This window comes from Lissotriton helveticus, chromosome 5_1 (assembly GCF_964261635.1).
Source record: "Lissotriton helveticus chromosome 5_1, aLisHel1.1, whole genome shotgun sequence".
NCBI classification, from domain to species: Eukaryota; Metazoa; Chordata; class Amphibia; order Caudata; family Salamandridae; genus Lissotriton; species Lissotriton helveticus.
This window is the reverse complement of record NC_136065.1, coordinates 1,209,658,424-1,209,679,941: the sequence shown is the minus strand read 5'-3', so window position 1 is coordinate 1,209,679,941 and position 21,518 is coordinate 1,209,658,424. Positions and strand designations below refer to the sequence as shown.

Here is a 21,518-nt window from a genome sequence, read left to right as displayed (position 1 = left end):
GAGCAGCCAGGTCTTGAGCTTCTTCCTGAAGGAGAGATGGTCTTGGGTCAGGCGCAGGTCGGTCGGGAGTGAGTTCCAGGTCTTGGCGGCCAGGTAGGAGAAGGACCTTCCTCCTGTTGTCGCTCTCCGGATGCGGGGGACGGCGGCGAGGGCGTGGCTGGTTGATCTGAGGTGGCGCTTGGGAGTGTAGAAGTTGATTCGGTTGTTGAGGTAGCTCGGGCCTTGGTCGTGTAGGGCTTTGTGTGCGTGGGTGAGGAGACGGAAGGTGATTCTTTTGTTGACGGGGAGCCAGTGCAGGTCTCTCAGATGTCCAGAGATGTGGCTGTTTCGTGGGATGTCGAGGATGAGTCTGGCTGAGGCGTTCTGGATCCGCTGGAGTCTCTTCTGGAGCTTGGCGGTGGTTCCGGCGTAGAGGGCGTTGCCGTAGTCCAGTCGGCTAGTGACGAGGGCCTGGGTGACAGTCTTCCTGGTCTCGGTGGGGATCCACCAGAAGATCTTCCGTAGCATGCGTAGGATGTTGAAGCATGACGAGGAGACGGCGTTGACTTGTCTGGTCATGGAGAGGGAGGAGTCCAGGATGAAGCCCAGGTTGCGTGCGTGGTCCGTCGGTTTGGGTGCGGTGCCCAGGGCGGGTGGCCACCAGGAGTCGTCCCAGGCGGAGGGCGAGGAGCCCAGGATGAGGACCTCCGTCTTGTCTGAGTTCAGTTTCAGGCGGCTGGTCGTCATCCATTCGGCTACATCTCTCATCCCTTCGTGCAGGTTGGCTCTGGCGGCGGCGGGGTCGTTGGTCAGGGAGAGGATCAGCTGGGTGTCGTCGGCGTAGGAGATTATGTTGAGGTTGTGTTGGCGTGCGATGGCCGCGAGGGGGCTCATGTAGACGTTGAAGAGGGTGGGGCTCAACGAGGATCCTTGAGGGACGCCGCAGATGACTTCGGTGGCCTCTGACTTGTACGGTGGTAGGCGGACTCTCTGTGTTCTTCCGTCGAGGAAGGAGGTGATCCATTCCAGTGCCTTCTCCTGGATTCCGATGTTGCCGAGGCGCTGCACTAGGGTGCGGTGGCAGACAGTGTCGAAAGCCGCGGAGAGGTCCAGGAGGATGAGGGCCGCTGTTTCTCCGTTGTCCATCAGGGTTCGGATGTCATCGGTGGCAGCGATGAGGGCGGTCTCGGTGCTGTGGTTGGCTCGGAAGCCAGACTGTGAGGGGTCGAGGGATCCATTCGTCTCGAGGAAGGCGGCCAGCTGTTTGTTGACGGTCTTTTCGATGACTTTGGCCGGGAACGGGAGGAGCGAGATGGGACGGTAATTCTTGAGTTCGGTGGGGTCCGCTGTAGGTTTCTTGGTACGAATGGCACCCCTCGTTTGATAAGGACAATGACCCCTCTGGAGTAGTTAGAGTAGGAGGGGAAAGTAAGGCTTGCGGCCCATTTGCCTGCAAATTGGGTAGATCCACTTGGGGCCAGGTGCGTTTCTTGCAAGAGGGCGATTTGTATCCCGTGTCTATCTAGGTATCCAAACATGTGCCTACGCTTCCTGGGGTCGCTTAGGCCTCGTATGTTCCATGTGAGGAGTTTGATGCCTTGCTGTGTCCTACCCTCGCCAGGGGAGAGCATAATTACACGTGTCGAGTGTTCTAAAACGTGAGGGCTCAGAAAGTGCAAGAAAAGTCAGCTGTAAACACAGTGGTGCACAAAATGGGTGCGGTAAAGATCCAAGAACTTTTTTGATATGGAACGTAGTACGTTTGCTGGCGGACCCTCCACCCACCCACACCGGCTTTCCCAACTTGCCGGGTAAGACCAACCCCCTGAACATTACATCTCATTAGAATAACAGTAAAGATCCCAACTGGGGAAGAGTGCAGGAATATCAGGGGATCGCCCTGTATCAGTGGGGAGAAGTCACTAGGGGCATTTGACCTGCCCATATACCTCCTTACTTACACCCACCAGTAATCCAGCCTGAGACTGAGAATACGTATGTGGGACGGAGATGCACTACTGAGCAATATTATAAGTGCAAGAGGAAAAAATCAAGCAATATAATAGTCTTATACATCACCATACCGTCCAGAGTAACGGATCAGAGTCAACAAGACGAGGGTTCTATAAAGAGAAGCTCAAGCCATGAGGATCAGTCTTGCTGAGAAAGTGGAGAGGACGACCTGGAGGGACCCTCGGCAGCAGCCGCATCAGGGCTGGTTTTCTTGTGACGTTTGAGGAAGTCTTCGACCTGTTGGGGGGAGCCAAAAAAAAGCTGCTTTCCGTTGTGGGTGATCTTGAGCTTGGCAGGGGAGAGCATGGCGTACGGTATGTCCATGGACTGCAACTTCTTCTTTTTAAAAAAAAAAAAAATGTAAGACCTTTATTAGTCAACATGTACGTTACACAGCTTTCAGCTTACAACCCAACTGGGCCAGCCGCGTATAATTTGAACTGTATCATGCGTATCGAATGAACACAGCCTCAAGGCCGACAACCCTGGGGTTCGGCGGCGTATAACTATCTGTTACAGTACTGCACAATCATACAAACATTCGGTAATGCAAAGGTATGGGTCTGTGGGGTTTTCTCTTTTCGTATGCGAACTCGTAGTTACAGAGCTATGCTAGCACTCATCAACGTCTTCAGGCGAATTAAGGCCCACTGTGACACTTGTGGATCGCATGGAAGAGTGCCGGTTGAGTTCGCCCTCCAAGAGGGCGTGGGGCAGCACTGTTGAGGGATGAGGCTGCTTAGCATCTCAAGTGTGTCGGTGAGCGGGTATCTATGCAGCTTATCTATCTTGATGAGAGTGTCTGATGTTTGTATTGGCGTTCAGGTAGGATCACCTCGGCCATGGCTGCTATTCCTTAAGGCCCCATGGTGTAGTGTGTACAATAGTGAACTTTAAAAGGCTTGGTCCAAAGGGATGTGGGACCAGTATGTCAATAAACTTCAAAACAGTAACATGGGAAATACAAGGTGAAGGGAGGGGGAATGGGGGTAGAGATAGCCATGCGTTCAGGGAGGGAAGTGCGGTGCCAATGTATCGGTAGCAGTCCAGTGGGCGGGTAGGCAGGAGATTACAGTGGGCGGCTCGCCTGTAAGTCAAGTACACAAGGGGGGATTACCACCATAAGGACGCGTCGGTTGCGGCGATATGGGAGGGGCAATACACCCGCCATTGCGGAACAGTCAGATATGTAGCACGCGTTGATCAAGACATGGGAGTCGTGCAGGCAGCGATCAGTGTAACATATATGATGGTGCAGTGATGCGTGGGTGTTGGGGAGGGGAGAGAAGGAAAAATATGTGAGTAGGGGAGTCTGCTGGGTGCGGATGTTCCTCGTAGTGTTCATTGCAGGGAGGGGAAGGGGGGCAGCATACATCTCATCACGTGATCCCCTGTACACATTTCTGCTGAAAGGATTGGAGGATGTCATCCCAGTGTTGTGCAATTGGAAATTTCCTAAGGCCCGCTGTCTCTTCTCGCCGCAGGACAGTGCTCTCCGCTCGCGCCCAGTTTACAAGCGACAGGCTCCAGTGTCGGATGTGCGGGGGGTGTCGGCTTTCCACCGCTTGGTAAGCAGTCTCTTGGCCGTGATCAGCCCGAGATCCCAGTACCGGGCCTGGACCATATTCAGCCGTGTGCGTTTGTATAGTCCCAGTATGCAGGCCTCCCAAGTTCTCGGCACTTGTTCTTCAGTGCAATGCGTAAGCAGTGTAGTCACCCCATCCCAGTAATGTTGAAGGGCAGGACAGAGCCAGAGCATGTGGAGGAGGTCCGCTCCTATTAAGGAGCAGCGGCTGCAGGCAGTATCCGTGACTAAAAAATATCTGTTTATCTTATCCGGGGTGAGGTATGCACGGTGTAGTATGTAGAGCTGTATAACTTTGAAGCGAGGGTTACGTGGGACGTTAACTGGGCCAATCAGGATCATTGCCCACTCCTTATCCGTCCAATCCCTTCCCCTGTCTGTCGCCCATTTCTCTCTCAATTGCACGGTGGCGGGGTGAGTTTGAAGAAGAAGAGCTTGTGCTAGCCAGTGGATTATGTGCGTGCCATTACTCATGACATGAAGATATTGCATAAAGTGATGAATGGGCAACTCGTCAGATATGTCACCCCAGGCGGCAGTCAGTGTGTGGGTGAGGGACGCGTGTAATAGGAACTGTCCAGCTGGAAGAGATGTGTCTTCCACGAGATTGGCGAAGGGGAGTAGGGCGCCATCAGAGTATAGATCCCCCAGTGTTTCCACTCCCGCAGTGGTCCAGCTGTCAAGCTTTACAGCCGTTAGAGTCCCCGTCGCAGTCGGGGTGCCCAATAGAGGGAGTATCGGGGCATATGGTACTGTCGCCCGTGTTAGGCGCAGGCAGCGGAGGAAGCACCTGGGCGCTACCGCAAGATGCAGTTGTGATGGGCGGGGAGTCTGGGTCAGTGGGTGAAACAGCACTTGGATCTGCAACTGGGACCAGACAGCGGTGTCCGTGGCTGTGTCTCCCAAGTTCTTACCACCTAGCCATCCTGACACCCACTGCATTTGCGCCGCCAGATAATATAACTCCAGATTGGGAACAGCTAGTTCCCCCGCTTCAGCAGGCATATATAATTTCGCCAGTGCAATGCGCGGCCGGCCCTTGTTCCAGATCAGGTCACGCAGTAGGACTTCAAGGTCTCGAAACACCCGGGTATAGGATGGAATATTAGCAAAATAGTATAGTAACCGTGGCAGGACTATCATTTTCGTCAGGGCTATGCGGCTAGGAACGTTCAGTGGCAGTGTTTTCCAGAACCCAACCTGCGATCGAATGGATGCGATCGCTCGCATCAGGTTCCCCTCCAATATATCTGCAGGGTCTCGGTAAATGTGTATCCCAAGATACCGGAATGTCGTGGGATACCACTGTAATCTCTCACCCCCGATGCGTATCTCCCTCTCGGGAGCATTCGGGTCAAAGGAGTAGGCCCCTGATTTGGCCCAATTCACCTTCAATCCCGACACTTCCTCAAAGGTGCAGAAAATGTCAGTCAGGGACGCCGGAACATCACTTAGGTCTTTGACATATAGGAGGAGATTGTCCGCATATAAGGACACCGCATGAAGGCCATCCGCCATCGGTATACCCCACTCCGCCCCTCGGGACCTGAGTGTCACAGCCAGAGGTTCCACCGCTAAGGAGAACAGCAAGGGCGAGAGGGGGCAGCCCTGTCTGGTGCCCCTCTGCACACGTATAGGGTCAGAAAGCAGCGCACCAGTGCGGATGCGGACCGTGTGTCTGTGGTATAAGAGGCCAACCATAGTCTGATAGTTGTCCCCCAACTCAAATTTGTCCATGACTGCTCGGAGGTAAGGCCATTCCACCGAGTCAAACGCTTTCTCCAGGTCCAGTACCAGGCACCCGGCGCGCGACCACCGTTGAGTGGCGTACTCTTGTATGCGGAATAGACGGCGGATGTTATGGGACGTGTGTCGCGTCGGTACAAACCCGTTTTGGTCGTGGTGTACCAGTGCGGGTACCATAGGGGCTAGTCTGCGGGCAAGCGTGGAGGCGAGGATTTTATAATCTGTGTTGAGGAGGGCTAAGGGCGGTAGGATCCCATCCGCTCGCTATCTCTGTCGGGCTTGAGTGGAGATACAAGGGTTGCCTCATTAAGTGTCGGTGGTAGGGAGAAGTCGTCCGTGGCCGCAGTGTACATCTTCACCAGGTGGGGAGTAAGGATGTCCGAGGCGGCCTTGTAGAATTCGGCTGGCAAGCCATCCGGTCCCGGAGACTTGCCATTCGAGAGATTAAAGACGGTGTCGCGGAGCTCCTCGGGGTCCAGCGGTGCTCCGAGGTCAGTTTGCTGGTCAGGCCTTTAGGGTGGGCAGCTGTATGGGCGAGAGATATTCGGTTATGTCAGCCAGTGGGACACGCAGCTGGGAACGATACAACCCCGAGTAGTGACCAGTAAATGCCTCATGTATTTGGCGCTGGGTGTAGAGTAAGCCACCACCTTCTGCCTGTAGTGCTGAAATGGGGGTCGAACGATCCTCCTGTGCAATCAGCCAGGCTAACAGCCTGCCAGGCCTATCACTCTGTCGGTGGATGCGGGCAGAGTGCGCCGCGAAGTTGATGCTACGCAAGCGATCCAATAGGCGACCATGTTCCGCCGTGGCTTCCGTCAGTCGAGCGCCCGCATCCCCCTCCGCAGTGCGCTCAAGATCTAGTAGCTCAGTCTCCAGTCGCGTCAGATCGTGTTCAAGCTGTCTCCGAATGTGTCCCTGTGTTCCCAAACAGAGTCCCCGGGTCACTACCTTAAATGCGTCCCATTCGGTTTGGGGAGAGGACGCCGTGCCAGCGTTGAGTTCAAAGTATTGAGCCGTCTGTGTGAGTAGGGAGTCACGGAAGGTCGCGTCTAGTAAGAGGTCTGGCTGGAGGCGCCAGGTGGGGATAGGCGGGTGTGGGTTTTCCCAAGCAATTACCAGTGTGTGGGGATTATGATCCGAGTGAGTGCGGCCCATATATTGCGTGTCCTTGACCAACGGGAGAAGATCAGAGGTGATCATGTAGCGATCTAAGCGTACGTGTAGTGCATACGCACCTGACCAGTAGGAGTATGTTCGTGTTGTGGGGTTGCGTGCCCTCCATTCATCGTGGAGATCCCATTGCATGGCCCAATTGAGGAGAGTTTTCGTGGTGGTGTGTGTCTGGGCATTGGCCGGGGGTGCGGTAGATCTGTCTAGATTTACATCCAGGACGCAGTTGTAGTCGCCCCCAAGAATCCACGGGATTCCATGCCAGGACGCCAACGTCGTGGAGAGGCTATCAAAGAAGGTGCTCTGGTCTGTGTTTGGGGAGTATAAAGAGGCACGTACCACAGGGCGCCCATCAAGTCTGCCTCGGGCTATCACATATCTGCCCTCTGAGTCTATCTGTGTGTCTATGACCGCCCACGGGGTGCCCGGTCGGATCCACATGAGTGCCCCGCGAGCAAAGGAGGAGTACTCCGTGGCGTAAAGCTGTCCGCGCCATCTGCGGCGCAGTGCATGTACCTCTGCTCTATTTAAGTGTGTTTCCTGTAACAATGCTACGTGAAATTTGTGACGTTTCAAGTAAGAATAGATTTGGTAGCGTCTCGACGGTGTGTGCATGCCTCTTACATTCCATGTACATATCTTGATCTCAGCCATATTCACTGTTGCGGTAAAAAAATACCCGCCCCATCCACCACCCGTCCCCCAGGCGAGAACATCCACAGGTCCCCTGGCTCCCTTCCCCCACTCAGAGCAGACGCAGGCACCGGCACATGAAGGAATAGTTTAGGCAATTCTCCGAGGGCGAGGGTGGGATAATAATCATAATGTCCAAACAATGCAAAACAGTAACAAATACCAAAAGGTAGGCTTCGCAACATGTCGCCGTCCAAACACACCAAAGAGGCAAAGAAACAATATTCAAGTCTAGGGGATAACGTGTGCTAGTCACATTCTCGGCGGCCCAGTTATTCAAGTAAGGCAAGGGGATCGTTGGTCCTCCCCTGGGCCATATGTCGTGTGCACCATATAGCCAAAGTCATTGCTCGGGAAGACAGCGCCGCCCCTTGTTGTGGGGCCTCTCGTTCGGCAGAGGGAAGAAAAGCAAATCCCACTCCCCAAGTCTCTGGCATAGGAAGGACCTTAGGCGTTAGGGGCAGCGGGTATGGAGGGGAGAAGGGGAAGAACTGCAGCAAGTTCCCACCACCGCCTTACCCTCTCAGTGTCTACGTGGCTGGGGGGGTACTCACTGCGTCGAGTTCACTCCATCCATCACCATGGCGGCGGGAGACATCTCGGGCGACGGCCCGTATACACAGCGTCTCAGTGGCCATCTGGCCCCCGGCTCCGTCCCTGCCGTCCCGGCAGGGTCTGTTAGGATTACATGCTTGGCTTCAGTGGAGCAGGTCAGCCATCTGTGGTGTGATATACGGTAGATCCACGGACAACTGGGAGTCCGGTAACCCGTAGATAGCGTCATCATCGCTTGGAATTATCCGTGGGCTGGCGTCCTGAATGACGTCCGATGTTGGTGAATTGCTCAACTGGGAGACCCTCCGGAGTGCATCTTGTTGTTCCTGGATCCTTTGGTCCGCCGGTGGGGAGTGGCGCGTCGCTTCCTCCGGACGGTGGGCCTGCTGGCCTCTGTTCCTGCAACGACGTCGCGGCACATGTGTTCGTGGTCTCGTCTCATAGCTCTGTATCTGCCTGGGTGCCGTGCCCGTACCGCTGTCGAGCCATTCGCTGACCTCTTCAGGAGTGTTAAAGAAGTAGGTCTTGTCCCGCGCCACCAGGGAATACTTGAGGCCCGCAGTGCGGAGTCGCCGTTTCACTTCCAAGAAATTGTGTCTCTGACGTTGCACCTGCACCTGGATAGTGTAGTCTGGGAAGAACATCACGGTAGTATTGTCTATGCGAATTTCCCCGAGCCGTCTAGTTTCTCTCAGGATCGCGTCCCTGTCTCGATAGTTCAGTATCTTGAAGAGCAGCGGCCTCGGTTTGGAGCCCGTGGTGTGAGGCCTCGTGGGTACGCGGTGCGCCCGTTCCACTACGAAATAGGGCGAGAGCGCGCCTTCGGGCAGCATGTCTCTTAGCCAGTCCCCCACCCGTTGGGCAGGATGATTGCCTTCCCATTTTTCCGGGACCCCCACGAGTCTGATGTTGTTGCGTCTCGCCCTCCCTTCCGCGTCCTCAGCGCTGTCTTCCATGAACTCTACTCTGTTCAGAAGGTCCTGTACTTGTTTATCTGTTTGGGTGACTCTGGGTTCGAGGTCCGTCACAGTTCCCTCCAGTGTTTTGGTCCGATCAGCCAGCTTCCTGTGGTCGTCTCGCAGGTGGGTGAGGTCTATGGCGACGCTGTCTATTTTGGATTCCAAGGATGTTCTGGTCAATTGGAGCGACTGCTCCATGCGTTCCATGGCGGCTAGCACGCTGTCCAATCTTGCGGTTACCTGATCGGCAGCCATCTTGTGTAGCGATTTGTCAGTCTTTCCTTTCGGCGGGGCACCTCCAGTCCCAGTGCGAGTCCTCACCCCTCCGGACATGTGTAAGGCGACCCGGCCAACAGCCCAGCCTGATTAACAGGAGGATGAGGCGCCTTCCGGTTTGCGATTCTGGCATTGTCTGTGGTATGCCATTGCTTGCGTCGGTTCCTGCGCGGTTTGCCAGCCGGCTTCCCACGTATCGTCTGTGTCGGCCCGCTGAGCAGGCTGGCGCAGTAGGATGACGGAGCAGGCGTCAGGGAACAGTTCTGAGTGGGCATGTACACACTGTGGGCAGCTGGTCGCGTGGTAGCAAAGTGTCTTATGCCTGTGAGATCCACGGAGTCTCCGGGGCAGGTAGGGTAGGTAGAGCATCCTTGTTTGTATGGCGGAGGGCCTAGAAACACTTGACTGTAGCCTCGTTGCTCTTCCACGTGTTGTAGGGAAGCCAGGTCTCTTCGGTTGTGAATGTCCGCAGCGCAAGGCCTCTCCGTTTGCGCGTGGCTCTTCTCTCCTCACTAGGCCCAGAGCCCTCGCCCAGCGCCACACGCGCCCCCGATGGCGCCGATCCTCTGGCAGAAGCGCAGCCTGACAGCTTCCACCGGGGCCCCACAGGTCAGCCGATCGTAAGGAGCCCAGGGGGAGCCCGCAGTACTCGGAGCCATGCAACGTCCCCACCAGCGGAGCGCGCGTCCCACAATGGACGGGAGGCTCCAGTGGGGTCTCGGCGCCGTCCTCGCGTGGGCCCCGGTGTCAACCCCAGGCCCCCAGTAGTATCCGTCGCTCACAGCAGCACCACATACGTGTGAGGAGTGGGTCTCGCCGGGTGGTCACGGTCGTTCGGCAAGGCCCGGAGGGGGGGGTCCGCTCACCCGGCTCTCCAGCTCCACCGGTGCTCGCTGGCAGCACCTCGGGGGTCGCGGTGTCTCCGGGCGCGGGAGCAGGCAGTCAAGCAGCTGTGCCCCCGACTCGGGTCATCGCCGGTGTGACGGCTGAATTCCGCCGGCCAGGCCCCCGCTCTCCTCCAGCTCAGGTCCTCCGCAGTCTCCCAGGAGCAATGGGGAGCTAGGGCCGGAGCGGTGAGAGAGCTCCCAGGACCTGATTTCGGTGGGCGGGGAGGCTGTGCAGGTTAGGCTGCGGGCCGCATGGTGGGGCCCAGGCGCCAGGCCCAAGCCGCGGCCTCTCGTGGTCTCCCCCGCCGGCCTGGTAGTAGCGAGTCCCGCAAGAGGCCCGTAGGAAAGTCCGGTGCTGACAGGGTCGGGTCTTTTGTTAAAAAATCGGCCAGAGTGCCGAGAATGGCTCCGTCGTGGTCCGCCTGCAATTTCAGGCGGCAGCGAGGAAATTTAACGGAGAATCGGCCCAGGGAAGGGGAGCTCGGCTCGGAGCTCTACCCGAATGCGACCTCCGCCATTGCGTGCCTAGCCACACCCCTCATGGACTGCAACTTCTTCTTTACACCAACGAATTTGCGGCGCGCCTCTTGCACCGTATTTGTGAAGTCTGGGTAGAAGGAGAGAAACGTGTTTTCATAAGGAACCTGCTGTTTCTCCCTGGCCAGACGTAGGACAGTGTCCCTATCATGGTAATTTAGGAACCTGGCAATGATGGGCCTTGGTGGGGCGGGCACCAGGGAACGGTGCGCTCTTTCAACCGTTAGGTGTGCAGAGAAGGAGTCTCTGCCAAACAGGATTGAAACAAGTTTCTCTATAAAATCCTCCATACGCCCCGTATTAGTTGTCTCCGCAAGGCCCAAAATTCGTACATTGTTCCTGCGAGGTCCTCATTTTTGTCGGCGATGACTTTGAGTAGCTTGTCCATTTGGGTAAGCTGGCGTCCTGCAGTGGTGGCATTGTCTTCCAGGTCTGAGACGCGGCTCTCCACCTCCTTCAAGCGGGTGTCATGATGGTCCAGTTTCGCAACTACAGAGTCCATCCTCGAGTTGAGCGTGTCAATTTTGGAATCAATCGAGTGGAGGCTTTGGTTCATGGTCAAGAGGAGTTGTTTCCAGTCTTTCTCAGGCGGAGCCGTGGCCCCAGATGAGGGCGACTCAGTGGGTCGGGTGGTTTGGGACTCGTAGGGCAGTTTGGTTTGCCTGGTGTCCGACCACCCCATGGTGAGAGGCCGGGCGGGGAAACGTCGCAGGGCCACGCAAAGGCCGGGCGCTGACCAGTAGAATGTCGATAATAATGCTGGGGCGGAAGAGGGATCTAGTGCCTTTCTTCGCGAGATGGCTGACGCGAAAGGGAAAAGAGTGGGGCCTCCCTTGCGACGAGAAGTAGCCGCCGGGTCTTTGATCAGGCCTGGTGGAAGTGGAGTGCGGCTACCAAGCGACCATAATGGTCCGAGGCCTCCCGGTCAGGGCAGCGTTTGTTCAGGAGCAGCTTACCAGGCTAGGGCAGGGCGGCGAGTCAAGCGGCTGAGCCTGGCTAGCGCTGCCAAGAATGAGTCCACCAGGGTCAGAGGCCCGATAGAGGAAGCAGACCGCCGGGTGATGTGAAGCAGGCCCGGTGATGCTGTGGGGGTCAAAGCACGCCGCCCGCTTATATTGCGGCGAGATCCGGCAGGGCCTTGGTATGTAGCGACAGTGGGAGTCCCCTCGGCGGCCAAGAGTGACAGAGGACAGGCAGCGCAGTCAGCCCCCCGAGCGCCACCGATCCAACGTAAGCAGCAGATGTAAGTCCGGGAGGAAGGGGAGGGGAGGGGGGGCCGAAGGCGTCATGAGCAGGCCCCCAGGGCGTCCCGTAGGTATGGATAGTGTCCGTAGCAGGCAGCGAAGGGGCGGGGGGGCGCTGCTCGCAACTGACAAGTCACCAGCCGCAGGTAGCAAACTGTCCGTTAGTGAAGGCCCCAGATGCAGGCCCGTCCGGCGGTCTCTCCGCAATGCGCGGGCCCAGTCACAGCGAGGAGCGGGTGATGAGGGGGCTCAGTGCAGCGGGGGCCGCAAGGTTCTCACCTCCATCGCCGGTAGGCATCAGTGGCAGGCAATCCGCTCCGGCAAGGCAGGGTGACGCTGATCAGGCAAGCGCGGCGCAGGGCCAGGAGCCTCGGCCTTTATTTCCAGACTCGTCTGCGTTGCGGGCTCTCATGAAGGGCAGCAGGAGCCACGGGTGGACCAAGTCGGCAGGAAACAGATGTCCGCCACTGCAATCCCGGTAAGCAAGGTATCGTTGGACTACGCTTGGCGTCGCGATGCTTTCGGTGGTGTTTAAGGGCAGAAGTATGCACTCAGGATGGGCAGAAGGATCATATGAAGCTCAGAGGGGCTGGAGCCTCACAGAAGCACGGCCATCGTGGTCAAGCGCCACCTAGCCCCCCCCCCCCCCGAGCTATGCATTCTTTGTATGTGCAGACGAATACAATTTGTTTTAATTAAAAAAAAAATTGAGTGCTTGACAGATAGCTCAAATCAATTCTGTAATTCTCCAGTCAAATCAATGGCGACCGACAGCATAGCAGGGCAGAAAGAAAACTGCTCCTTAACTCATTGCTTGTAGGATTTGAAGAAGATGACTTGGCTGTCACTGGCAAGCATGTGGCATTAAGAATTGAAAGATGAGACTATGATATTGCGGTAGATTGTTTACACAGAGCTGAAGATGGGGTCCAATGAATAAGTTCTGTTGGACGTTAACTCCCAGCATTTGTTTTTGTCGAGCTGAAGAGGTACAAGACCTGGGATTAAGCTAACCTTCATTGGCTTAATATTTTGTACAAACTGTTGCCCTGGTCGGTGGGCAATACCCCCAAACCCACTAATGCAAAATCAGTAAGAGGAAATACGATAAACAGTAGGTAATTTTGTATACAATATTAAATAAATGCATTTCTTAAAGACATTGTCTGTGTTGCATCCATAGTAGTATGTTCTAATAGGATATAAGAGTGAGAAATAGATCAGCCAACACGTGTTTCGCCCCCTATCCGGAGTACAGGCCTCAATACGAGTATAGGCAATCCCACAATCGGTCACCTCAGGGAATGTTATAGTGGGAGGGCAGCATACTGGTGTGCCGTAAGTTGCCCTTCATGGTGTTCGCTGTTCAAGGTGAGGAAAGAGTTGCTGTGGTCCCAATAGCTTCAAGTCATCCAATTTAGTCAATGGATTGTGTGACTGACCATAGGATCCTACACTCCTATTGATTTAGACAACACTGTAATTTATTGGGACTGCAACCATACCTAAGATCAACTTTCATGAGAATACTGTTAGTATGAATTCAGGCCTGTGTGACACATAGGGGGCGAGAAAAGTGTTGGCTGATCTATTTCTCAATCTTATACCTATTAGAATAAACTACTACAGATGCAATGCAGATGATGACTAAGACATGTATTTCATAAATATTATGAAAAAGTACCTACTGATTGCTTTTACTGTTTGTTTTTGTTGACATGGTGAGCATTGTTGAGGAACTGAGTTAAATCTCAGCAAAGACGTTGAGATGTTGTGGCTGGCTGAGCTGAAATGTTTCCAAATGTCATTTGCATGACCCCAGTTGTAAGGGATCACAGAAGTGAGATACTTGGTGATCTTATTAAAGATTAGCATTTTAAAGAAGATGCAATGAGGCAGACTAGAAGTGGAGGATAGTTTAGCTAAGGATATTGTTGGTTAGGGGATGATTATCATTGCTTTTAAGTCAAGTGTATACGCAAGTGAGTGGAACAAGTTGAAAGTGTAGAAAAGGTGGTTGAGTTCTGGAGGAAAGGGGGTTTCATTGATATGAATGGGGAACATCTTCAGAAAGGGTTATTAATGTAAAAAAGAGGAGTCACTAATGAGAATGTAGAGGCCAAGGAAAAGAGTGGCAAGGGGAGTGCTTAAAAGGTGGATGAGGAGGGAGGCAAGATTCTGTTTACTAGGCTGGAGTAGAGTCTGGTAGGTAAGTGGGTATCTGAGTCACTAGTCATGTGTGTGTACTGTATGATGGTTTGCAGAGGAAGCTGGTTTGCTAACCAGCGGAGAGGGAGGCCTGAGTAGAGATGTAAGCTATGGCTGAATTCCTATAGGTTTTATCAATCGATCACTTAGGCAGATTTCTGAGAAGAAACCTGAGCTTACCCTTGTTGGCTTGGGATAAAGCAGTCATACTACCCCTCGAAAATCCTTTTTTTTCATGTGAACAGAGCGGCCAGCACAACATGAAAGTCAAGAAATAAATACAATTTAATTCCTTAACTAACTTAGTTCAAAAGAAAACAATTTAAAAATGTAGATGAACCCAGGATGAAGTAAATCTGATGTAGACATCAAAAGATATTAAAAACAAAAATGTTACAATTTGACCCATCGACAGCAAGACTGGGTGGTGTTGGGCCTAATGGTCGCGAAGCGCAATGTGGCTAAACTGTGGGGGTCACCTGTAGTGCCCAAGCTGAGAGAATGATGATGATAGACCCAGTCCTGGATATGAATGGACAGGTGAGCAGAACCATCTCCACCTGTTGGGGCCTAATTCACACCCTGCGAAGGATTAGGAAATATCTTTCGTTACAATCCAGAAAACAGGTAGCTGTGGCATTAATAGGCTCACGGTTAGACTACTGTAATGCGCTGTACGCGGGGCTAAAAAAGAGCCTCCTGCAGCGCTTACAGGTGGTTCAAAATGCCACAGCAAGATTTGTTTTGGATGCTCCCAGACGTACCTCGGCTACGTTAGCCAGGAAAACACTGCACTGGCTTCCGGTAGAATACCGAGTACGGTTCAAGGTCCTGTGTATGACATATAAAGTCATCACAAAAAACAGTGACTCGGGAGTAAGCTCCATCATTTCCAACTACATCCCTGGAAGGAACTTGCGTTCCTCCGGGAAATTGCTTCTGTCAGCCCCTCGCATAAGAAGAGCCAAATGGGGTGGTAGGGCCTTTTCCACCCTTGCCCCTAAATGGTGGAACGAACTCCCTTTGTATCTCAGGTCCTTGCCCACGTTACAGGCATTTCGTGGTGCACTTAAAACTCGCCTCTTCCTGCAAGCCTATGTGTAATGGATGAATGGTTCTACTTTCTGATTTTATGGTTAGGCGCCTTGATACCTCCGGGTTATTGTTTTGCGCGTTATAAATTATTTTCAATCAATCAATCAATGGTGCAACGATATGGATGACGCAATGGTGGCAGAGAAGGCAGTGTTTGTCCAGAGGGGTTGCCCCAAGAAATGGGGTCTGATCTGGGGGGCATGGAACAGGTACAGAGGAAACATCTGTGAACCACCGAGAGAAGATTTAGATGAGTGTTTGTCGGATTGAGATTTAGAACTATACTGAGGGAGTGAGTGCTGATAAGACCTGCAGCCTTGGTGGACGCCTGACTATTGCAAGAGAGGGAGGAGCTGGGAGGGGTCCTAGACTACGTCACTATTGTTAAGATAATTCAATAATGGATATATGTCTATTTACCCTCTGGGAACGCTTTGTGGTTTTATTCAACTGCTGTGCTCTTGTTGTTTGGTAATGTTTGGTTCTACGGTTAAAAAGCAGACCTTTATAACTTCCGACAAAGTTGCCAACGTAATGATGCACACTAGGAATGGTTGCCGCCGGGCCTCAGGGAGGCCGGCTAAACGGCTGTGAAAATTTCCACATTCCAACTTCATCACTGAAATGTTTGCGGCCGGCCCCAGAGGTTGTAGGCATTCAACTGTGTCTTGACTTAAATGTGCAATAAAGGTCTTTATAAATAAAAAAAATAAAAAAAAAATATGTTACAATTAATGCAGTCAGCGAAAAAATTAAAACGCACATCAGTGCTTAGGTACTGCCTTAGATCAATGATCATCAGAGGGCATCAGTGCATTTGATGCTACCACTGAAACGAAGCATTGCCCCACATAGAATCGTTTAAAAAAGTTTTCCCCCTTTTTTCTTAATTATCCGGTTTTGTCATATAGTAAGAAAGAGGCATACAATGCAACCACTATATTGAAAAGCATATGACCATTACAGTGTACATTTACACAATCCTAATCCATTGTGTATGTCATAATAGAACGCATCTGCAAACTTTACAATATTTATGTGGTCATCCTCTTGCTTCTTAAATGGGTTCTTCCATCATAGTGCAGGAGTACATGGCTTTCCACCATTCTAATTTAGGGGCGGTGTTGGGGATTTCCAGTAGCGGGGGATGTTTCTTTTTGCAACTGTAGTACCAATTCAGATCATGCACTTACACCTAACCCAACCTAAGTCTTTGAGGATACCTAAAAGGGCCTATATGCGAAGAATGTTCACCAGGTCTATCTATTATTTCAGAGAGAGTACTTTGGGGAAGTATTTTGCAATCACAGGACTACTCAAAACCATATGGAAGAATTTGCTATCAGTGGCATTAGAGTGGGAGCAAGATGGCAAAGGGATATTGCCAGCATGCTATCATTTTATGGCAGTAAAGCACCTAACTTAGATAATTAAGCTGTATGAGGTGCGGTCCGGGGTAAATTACTAGTTTGCATGAAGTCATTTTCACGTCTCTCCCCTCAGTCCTCTAAAAGGACCATCCAGCCCATTTTTCTTTGAGAGCCATTACCAAATTAGACGTATTAATAAGGGGAGATTTATATCTGCATGAGATGTCCCCCTTTCCCCAGTTGCCAAGCTTACCTTAGCCTGTAGTGGCCTCTATTCTGGAAGGTCAGTCAAGGAGGCCTGGTGAGAGGCTGGCACATGTCGGAGCAGAAAATATTTATGGAGTTAAACCTTATGTATGTCATATTCAGTTTGTTGGGTTTGCAATGACTTAATTTGCTTGCCTTGCCAGATTTCTCCATGTTTAGAAAAAATTGAAATTCCAATAAGCTTCAACCTCTTAAAACCAGAGAATCATGTGCTGTGAAGGAGCCAAGTGCTGTACCCGTGTAGTTTCAAGAGTGGTTCTTTTCTCCCATATCATCCAATGTAGAGCAGATGGCCAACATAGAATGGTCACTCTGGTTACTTCTGGGAGAGTGATTGTTATATGGTCATTGTACATTAAGCCCAAGTTATCGTTACTGCCAATAATGTATATCTCAATCTGTAATGTGTGGTCATCGCACCTGCCAGGGAGCCAGTCATTCAAAACCAGGATCTGTGAGGCCCAGTAATAGAACAGGAGTTTTGACATACTCAGGCCACCATCATACATGGTTTGCGTACATTTGTCTATGGTGATACACAGGGCCCAATTTGCCCACAAAAAGGAATGGACCGTAGCCTTCAACACAGTAAACCAAGCTTGAGGGATCATCACCAAAATGTTTTGTACAATAGGTTAATTATCATGCCATGTAGAAGCGGCATACTTCTCTAGCACCTCGAGACCCTCACGTGTGATTTGCCATGCTTCATAAATGTTTGATTGATTTAAATTGTTGGTGGGACCAGCATTTTGAAAAGCGCTACCCTCCCCAGAATGTTTAGCGGGAGGTTTGACCACCCTTTCACATCTTTCTGTGTCTTGTTAATAAATTCAGGCTTCAGGTGAGATCGGGCTGCAACGTAATATGTATGCCATGGTATTTAAAACTGAGTTTGCAGATGGAGGATTGCATCTTGGTTGTCTCTCTACCTCCCCTGATTGAGACTAGAGATGACTTGTTCCCACTGATCTGTAGGCCGGAGGTATACCCCTACAGATCCACCATAATAATCATTAGGGGACCTATGCCGATCCTCAAATAAGCGTACTTATTTGGCATCAAGTGCGATGCTATCTTCCACCTCTTCCCACTCCCTGGAACCCTCATATCTTGGTTTCACACCTGGCCCAAATCACCAGAGGCTTGATCGCCAGGGCGAAGAGAAGCAGAAAGAAGGGCAGCCTTGTCCAGGCCCTCTACCTATCGGAAGAGTAGGTTATAGGAGAGTAATAACTTTAACCTGGGGCTGGGCTGAAAGTACATTAACAAAGGATATAAGGCATGGTCTAAATCTCCTGCATGGCAACTCTAAAAAGGAAGGACCAAGTTAAGGCTGTTGCATGTCTTCTAAAAATATATGAGCGTAAGGGCAATGGAATGCCAGAGAGTGCAGGCCAGTGCAATGGCTCTGTATGGCTACAGTGCTGAGTACTGCAATGGGAGAAAAAGCTACATCGGCCCAAATGGATCAAAGAGAAGATTACCCACACCAGACTCCCAGCCTGGACTGCAGCAAAAGTCTTTGTCCCTGTGGTTATGAGGGAAGTTGGGTGATCAGAGGAGCAATGCTCCAGCAGGCACCCTGGTTTAAGTATCACTACAGTTGTTGCCAAGTGTAGTTCAGACGGCAATGCCCCTCTTTCTGTTGCCTCTAGGACATTTTCAGCAAGTTCGGAGTGAGGATTAATCTGAGTTAAATATAGTATAGTAAGATTTCAAGTTGTCTGCAAGAAACATTTAGCTTTAGAAAGAGTACATTTTGATTGTTTTCTTGCAGCACACGCTTCATCTTGCGGAACCCTCTGGCCTTTGCTCCCATCAGACACATCTCAACTGCAGTGGCGTTTGGGCTGATGATACCAGTTTCCTTCAGTCTCTTTCCTCAAATTGGGAAGGTAAGCCGTAATCATTATTGGCAGCGGAAACAATGCTGATTAAGCAGTGGCCGGCCCTGCTTATTTTGTTCTGAGTTCTCTACTTGGCTCAGGCTGTAGAGCCCAATGAAGCCTTTTTTGTCTATTTTGCTCACTGTGTGATACAAAGATGTAAACTTCTCAATCAGTGCTGGTGTTCTTGAAGTGTCTGCGGGTGGAATTGTCTATTAAGTGAAAGGACTATAGGAGTATATTTTTCTCTTCTTCTTGCGCTACTGTTCTGCAGTGGATCCAATGCCTGTTGGTAGTGGTTGCTCTGAAGTAAATCTTGTTTCTCCATTTCAGATCCGGCGAGAGAACCTAGAGCCCAGTATTGTCTCCTCAACAAAGGAGCAGGAGTTATACTACAGCCGGGGACTCTGAGGATCACTATGATGCTTGTTGGCCTGCAGCTGGACACGAGTTCTGTCCGAATGATGCCTTTAGTGCCATGTTCTAGGACAGCTTACTGTTGAAGGACACTGTCCCCATTACAGTTTGCGTACCTTCTGAAATACTGAATAATAGGCAGGAATTAACTAGTGGATATCATGTTGACCAAGGCACATGATGCCTCTAGCCAGTTTATTTGCAGAGCCATCAAATAACGTGGTAGCACTTTATGGTGAGATGATGATGTTGACCAGAATAAGGACTACTTGAGTTAACATGCTGTCAGTGAAATTCAATTGGTGGAAGTGGACACCTCCATGAACTGTCTTGAACCCAGCAAACCTAAAATAAAGCTCCTTAAAATTGTAATATGTAATTCTATGATATGCAATTGCTGATAAATTGAAAAGGCATTTACTATCTTTATCACCCTGATAATGAAGAGGTCAAACCCTTTTACAGAGTGTGAAGTTCCCGCCACTTGAACAGTAACAGAATGCCATGTATGGAAATGCACTTTTAAAAGTTAATTGCAGGTGGCCCCTAAACAGAAGATCATGAGAGGGATGTTGTAAGGAAATGCCTCTTTTTGTAAGGTCACCCCCAAGTTTTTCAACTAATCCCACAGAGAGTGCACGGAGGCCTGCTAACCGGACCTCCATGCCAGTGCCCGGACCCTAAATTGTATGTTGAATTGGCCATATCCAATTGGAAATGGCCAACTTACCTGTAAGTCCCTAGTAAATGGTGCATTAGTACCCAGGGCTTGCAGCACTGATTGTCCACCCAGTTGGCGAGTTCAGGTTTACACGCTGACCCCTCAGCTGTGCTAACTCATGAACAGTGCAACCAAAGTGAGCACTCCAAGGTATTAAACCATATGTTACATTAAGCCTGACTTGTATTTCAAAATTAATGTAACTTGTTGGACGGTGCAACTTCAACAAAGCTGCCACTTTGTTGCCTTTAAAACTCCTGTGCCTTCCTGGGCACACATGAGGCATGCTCCATGAGCCAGTTTTCTGTCCTACTGGAGAGACTTGCTAACGACTCTCAGAAAGGAGAACAATGATACATTGCAGGCCAGGGATGTGAACATCCCTCCTGCAGGAAGCCACTTGGACATTAGCCCCAAAAGGCAGGCTCCAAAGATGATGCCGCCTTTGAAGCGCAGATGTGTAGCACCGGCAGGGAGGGCCGCCCCATTGTTCAAATAGACAGGCTGCAATGGGAGGCAGAGAGTGTAAACCAGTTTCCAAACCGGGAGAGGGGTCTTGCCATCTTGGAAGTGGGCAGAATCATGCATCCTGGGATAGCCAGATGCCGCACTCCACAGGAAGCGGTCAGGGCCGGACTGGCCGTAGCGGGCACCGGGCAAACCCCCGGTGTGCCGCGCGGGTGGGGGCCGGTTTTGTGCCCCTGGGGGCCAATTTTGGTACAGGGTCGTTTTTGCAGCATAGCTGCATAGCTGTAAAGCTGCAAAATCTGCCCTGTAACAAAATCGGCCGAAAACCGGCCCTGGCAAAGAGCTCGGCGGCACGCCCAACACCCCGGTGGTTGGGGGGGGGGCATCTACCCTGCAACAAGGACCCCCTCACCATCTTCATGGACAGAGGAATCCCTGCAGGAGGACCCCTTTGACTGCATTGCATCCACAGCATCCTTGGAGCATCTTGAGCATCCTTTATCCCTTGCATCATGTTCATTTCATAGGAATCTATTGCAACAAGGATAAAGTACCTGTAATTACTGAAAGACAGCTTTTTCTGGGAAGGTAAATAGTTCTTGAGGCCTTCCTTGTCCACTGACTAACTCAGTGCCGGATTTGGTTGCATTGACCGCATTAACATTTAGAAACTTTTTCAATGAAAACTTAGGTAAGTGTCCAATTTGTTGACTTTGCCATGGCTTGTTTGTGGTTGAGTGAAATTGCATTAATTTATTATTACTTGCAAAATCTATATCTCCGGAACCCTTAGGTGGATCTTTTTCGTTCTAGTATCAAAAATTTATAAATTAAAAATGTATAAATTAGTGTTGGATTTCCTGACTGTTGTGTCTGTTTCTTCTTCGATTGTTTTGTTGCTGTTTAAATTCTTAACACTTGTCCTTCTGTGTTAACCTTGCTGCTCAGTGCCACAGCTACCCAGGGTTTATCTCAGGGTTTTATAGACTGAGGGCCACATGCATCAAAGAATGGAATTGCGATTCCTAAATAGCAATTTTTAGAGAATCGCTATTTAGGAATCGCAATAATGCAAATTCCTTAATAGCAACTCGCAAATTGCAACTTGCTATTAAGGAATTCCTTTTCATTTGCAATTTGCGAGTACCAAATAGGTACTCCCAAATTGCAAATGCTATTTGATGGGTGCTAGGGGGCCAAAAGGCCACTCTGCTGCACCCCCAAAATTGGCATGTGTGCACATGTGGTGCACACATATGCCCTACGGGCATATGTGTGTGCCAAATGGCACTTAGAAAATGCAATTGTATGCATTTTTCTAAGAAATTGCAAATTACTATCAACTTGAAGTTGATGGTAATGTGCAATTCCAAACTGCAAAATTGCAATTTGCGAATGTATGATGCATCGCATTTAAGGAATCGCAATTTGCGATT

The 21,518-nt window shown here is 51.1% G+C and overlaps 1 protein-coding gene across 1 annotated transcript in view; it reads left to right on the top strand.

Moving 5' to 3' along the window:
- Positions 1-20,944, top strand: part of SFXN4 (sideroflexin 4) — a 136,705-nt gene extending 115,761 nt beyond the window's left edge. The window contains exons 13-14 of the mRNA XM_078643913.1: positions 18,368-18,485; positions 18,810-20,944. Of these exons, the coding sequence (XP_078500039.1) occupies positions 18,368-18,485; positions 18,810-18,887 (196 nt within the window). The 3' untranslated portion in view covers positions 18,888-20,944. The remainder of the gene's footprint in view (positions 1-18,367; positions 18,486-18,809) is intronic.
- The last annotated feature ends 574 nt before the right edge of the window (positions 20,945-21,518 follow it).